Source organism: Tuber melanosporum (genome assembly GCF_000151645.1).
Source record: "Tuber melanosporum whole genome shotgun sequence assembly, scaffold_66, strain Mel28".
Taxonomy (NCBI): domain Eukaryota; kingdom Fungi; phylum Ascomycota; class Pezizomycetes; order Pezizales; family Tuberaceae; genus Tuber; species Tuber melanosporum.
In genome coordinates this window covers 424,786-428,817 of record NW_003299113.1, presented here as the reverse complement: position 1 = coordinate 428,817, position 4,032 = coordinate 424,786, and the positions used below count along the sequence as shown (strand labels likewise).

At 43.7% G+C, this 4,032-nt stretch overlaps 1 protein-coding gene; it reads left to right on the top strand.

The window, feature by feature from the left end:
- The first annotated feature begins 2,111 nt into the window (after window positions 1-2,111).
- GSTUM_00010090001 (uncharacterized protein) lies at window positions 2,112-3,651 on the top strand. XM_002841057.2 has 5 exons: window positions 2,112-2,205; window positions 2,290-2,385; window positions 2,439-2,561; window positions 2,615-2,836; window positions 2,895-3,651. Exons 2-4 carry the CDS (start codon window positions 2,299-2,301, stop codon window positions 2,822-2,824), a joined length of 420 nt encoding a protein of 139 aa, XP_002841103.1. The 5' UTR covers window positions 2,112-2,205; window positions 2,290-2,298; the 3' UTR covers window positions 2,825-2,836; window positions 2,895-3,651.
- The last annotated feature ends 381 nt before the right edge of the window (window positions 3,652-4,032 follow it).

Below are 4,032 nucleotides of genomic sequence, written 5' to 3'. Positions count from 1 at the left end.
TGATTATTAGGTTTTGTTTGGTTAAACAATTATTTTATTTTGGGGAAGGTAACCAGTACAGGTACTCAGTTATTGGTTTTGTTTTATGTTTTGTTTTAAGTATCACTTTGATACTTGGTTTGTTTTAAGTATCATTTGATACTTGGTTTTGTTTTATATTTTGTTTTAAGTATCACTTTGATACTTAATTAGTTTCACCAAAGTGTATCAGTTGATACCTTTGATTAGTTTCGTTCATGCTAGATATGAACAGATTTGTGTATTTAAAGACCGCCTGTTTCTACGACAGAAAAGGCAGACTTTGACAGGTAGTATTTCAATATACTTGGTTGAACGGTTACTTCTTTGTTCCTCAGTACACCCTCGAAGCCTCCTTTAGTTCTCAGCTCTCGCCTCCTCTCTGGAAGAGCAGGCCACCTGCCAACTATCGTATCTAAAACCGATAATGTGATTAGCACCTTGTGAACATGTTATACCAGGTGTACGTCTCATGACTTATCATCCAGTCATGTACGAAACATAACAAATCATAACATAATAAGTCATATGACCTAAATGAGTCATATGTGTGAAACCATAACATACCTATGACTCATAATCATGAGTCATGTAAAAACCTTTTCCGTGCCAAGTCACGTTCGTGACACCTGGATACCAAACCTCATTGTGGGGCTAAACAAAATTTTCACTCCCTCTGTTATTAGGCTTTGGTCCCTTTGCCAAATTGTGGTTCCTGTCCTCCCCCTCCCTCCATGGTGGCCAATTTGGCTAAGCTGTATGATGTTGCAAATACTCCTCCACCTCTCTGGGTTCTTTTACTTAGTCGGGTTTACTTCTTTACTAATGTATGGATTACTCGGCAATGCGTGATTGGTATTGCACTGCCTTTAGTCACGCCCGCATCCGATCAGCCATAAACAATCACTCTACTAGAGGCCCGCATGTCCAGGTCGGCTGCCTTCATTACACAAAGCGAACACATCATGGTTCTCCCCTATATTCCTAGCTACTACCTAATACTAGACAGGTTAAAAAATGGGGAATATAGTTTATCAAGGTGGTTTCCTTTGTTGGGTTTCTTATGTGTTTCCTTCCTCAAGAGAATATGGTGTGGGTTTTCTTGTTGGCTCCTGCCGGTCCTGTTTTGTGCTTTTTTTGTTTTGCGCAGAAGGAGTTTTCATGGGGGCGGATGTGCAGTTAGTTCCATACCAGAGAGACTTGGGCTGGCTTGTTTTCCCAAGGGCCTGCGGAGGAGGTTTTTGACCAACATGTCTAAGGACTAAATCAGGGGTGTGGGGCGGTTATTGCAGAGGTGCCCTTGTATCTAGGATCCATGCTTTAGCTGGGCTGTGCTCTTATAGTGGAGGTTTACACCTTTAAGCAAATAGATTCTACGATTTAACGAAAAAAAAAAAAAAAAACAAGTGTCAGGGATAGTGTTTTCGTACGGAACAGGGTTTATTTTGTGGGTTAACCTAAATTAACTGTTCAGATACTTTATCCCTATGCCTTGTACCCCGTCTCCCGACATACTGCAAAAACTCGCTAAATCCACCATCGGTATCGTAATCTGGCCCACAGCCTTCGCAATCCGAGACAAAGTACCCTGAGATAGAATACAGTAGTATTATCCAGATAGAGTGTACTTGTAGCTTGTGGAGGCTGAGATTGTTGGATCTCATTAACTGGTATTCGTGATTTTGTTAACCTACTCTGTTAGGTCTATTGCTGTTTAGACGGAGGCTTCCGAGTTTTTACTGTACGAGTACCTGCCAAAGTGATGTATCATCCCGACAGACAAGAAGAAGTAGGTGAGTAGTCTACGAGTACGATACAGTACCGGTACTTGAGTACAGCCACCACTGGGCGCACGACGGAACTGGGCAGGTGCCGAACAGGGGTATTTGGCTGGAAAAAAGGTTATTCGTTACCAGAAGGGGGGGTCAGCGAACACGGGGGCTCAACGAACAATACACTAAAAGTGTAGTGGCAAATGGTGATTTTGCCTGGCCTGTTCGTTGAGCGTGTTGAAGTAGGGTAACAAAAATTTGCCCGTTACTGATCCCCATTCGTCACTCACCCATTTTCGTCGTGCCCCCGGGAGTGACCGTATTCCGACAAAGCTTCTTCACCCCCCCTCCCATCTGAGAAGCAGCGACATCACAGAGCCGACAGCGGGCAGGACGGATATTGCACAACGACAAGGTGAGTTTGTTTAATGTCACTTTATCTCTCTTACTGGCAAGAGCATTGAAGACTGACTCTCGCCAAATTGACGAGAAACTGTAGCCGAACATCATGCTTAGGCTCATTATCAACAAACAAACGTTCAAGGCTATCAGCATTCACCCCTACCGTCCACATAGGGGCTTTAGCACCGTTCCGGTAAGATCGGGGTTTCGGTAGCATACAAACTGTACACTAACTGGGTGTTGCAGGGACGAAACACCGATAGTGACAGTCATCATGATAACGATTACCATCATGATTCCAGCGGTGGGTGTGCTGGCTCGGGGTCCCCGCCAGGCGTTACCTCGAAAGACTTTGCCAACCTTGATAAGGTGTGATCGGAAACTAGAGTTCAGATACGGGATATTGTGCTAATATTTCTTAGGATGTTTCCAACATCAAACTGAAGCTCGACTACATCCAATCCGGACAGAGCGAGATGAGAGCTGATATTAAAGACCTTGGCAACAAGACGGATAAAAAATTTGACAAGACCGATAGTAAGATTGACCGTATATTCTACGGTGTTATTACTACTCTTGTTGGGTTTGTCTTGAAAGGTGGGTTCGATTATTACCAGGCCGCCAAGAAGTAGGCTTGGACATAGGTAACTGCAGTGGAGTCCATTCATTTGAAAAGATAAGTCACTGATTGGTATGATATAGATGCGACTCTCTCCATTGCCTCGGGGTTGATTAATTGGCAATGACGCTGATAGACTTTTTTTTCTTTTTTTCCCCATCAATTGGCGCATAGAATACGGTGGTATGGGAATTTGTTTAGTACGCTAGGCAATCAAGCAGTGATAGAATGGGCAAGTCTATTTAATTTAATTTCCTTCCACTTTATCTTCTTTTCAATTGATCGCCCTGCTTAATTCATATATCACATATTGAAGAGATGGGTTCACTCATAGAATGCTGACTTAGCTAATTAATGTGCTTCACCTTCCCCTTGTGGAGGATCTCTTCGTTTGTATGCTAAAGTTCACGGAATTTTAGCTCGAAAGCCGGAAGAATGCTTTACTTGAAGGGGAATGGCTGGGGTAGTCGGATGGTGACCCGGCCCATAGACATCTCTGACCCGAGGATCTGCGAAGCATTTGCTTGAGTAGGAGGCGTTATTGTCCTTTTAAGTAGAAGGCGGTCTTGGCCGCAGTTCCGTCAGTACGGTACTCGAGTACGAGTACAGGCGGGGGGGGGGTGAGCCACCATTTAGACATTTTGGGGCTAGGAGGTGGAATAAACACCGTGACTGAAATAGGGATAAGGTTGGCCCTTGTGAACATTTACCGAGTTGGGTTCAGTGGTGAGGGAGTATTTCCACAATGTGGTGTAGAACCAACTACACCACGCAACCCCACTATTGTTCTCTATTAGTCTTATGTAATCGCAGAATCCTAATACATCATTGCCACAAGGACCATCGCGGTTCCTCCTCATGTGCCTCCAATATACAGGTCTCCTCCCATTCCCAAAATCAACTATAACCCCTATCACCCATCCAGGACATTGGGGAAACATTCTACTTGAGGGATTTCATTATCATCTCGAGGTTATAATAATAGTCGGCGAAAGCAAGTGTGACGGGAAAGCAAGTGTGTGACGCCCAACCTTTTCTTCTCTTTTCGTAAGATAAGCTTACATAATACAGGTTATTATACTAAATAATTTGCAGTTATGAACCTGTATTATGTTAGCCTATCCCATAAAAAAAAAAAAGCTGAGCGTTACACTCGCTTTCCCGTCACACTTGCTTTCCCCGACTATTATAGGGGAGTGCTCGTTTTGCAGGGAATTAAGT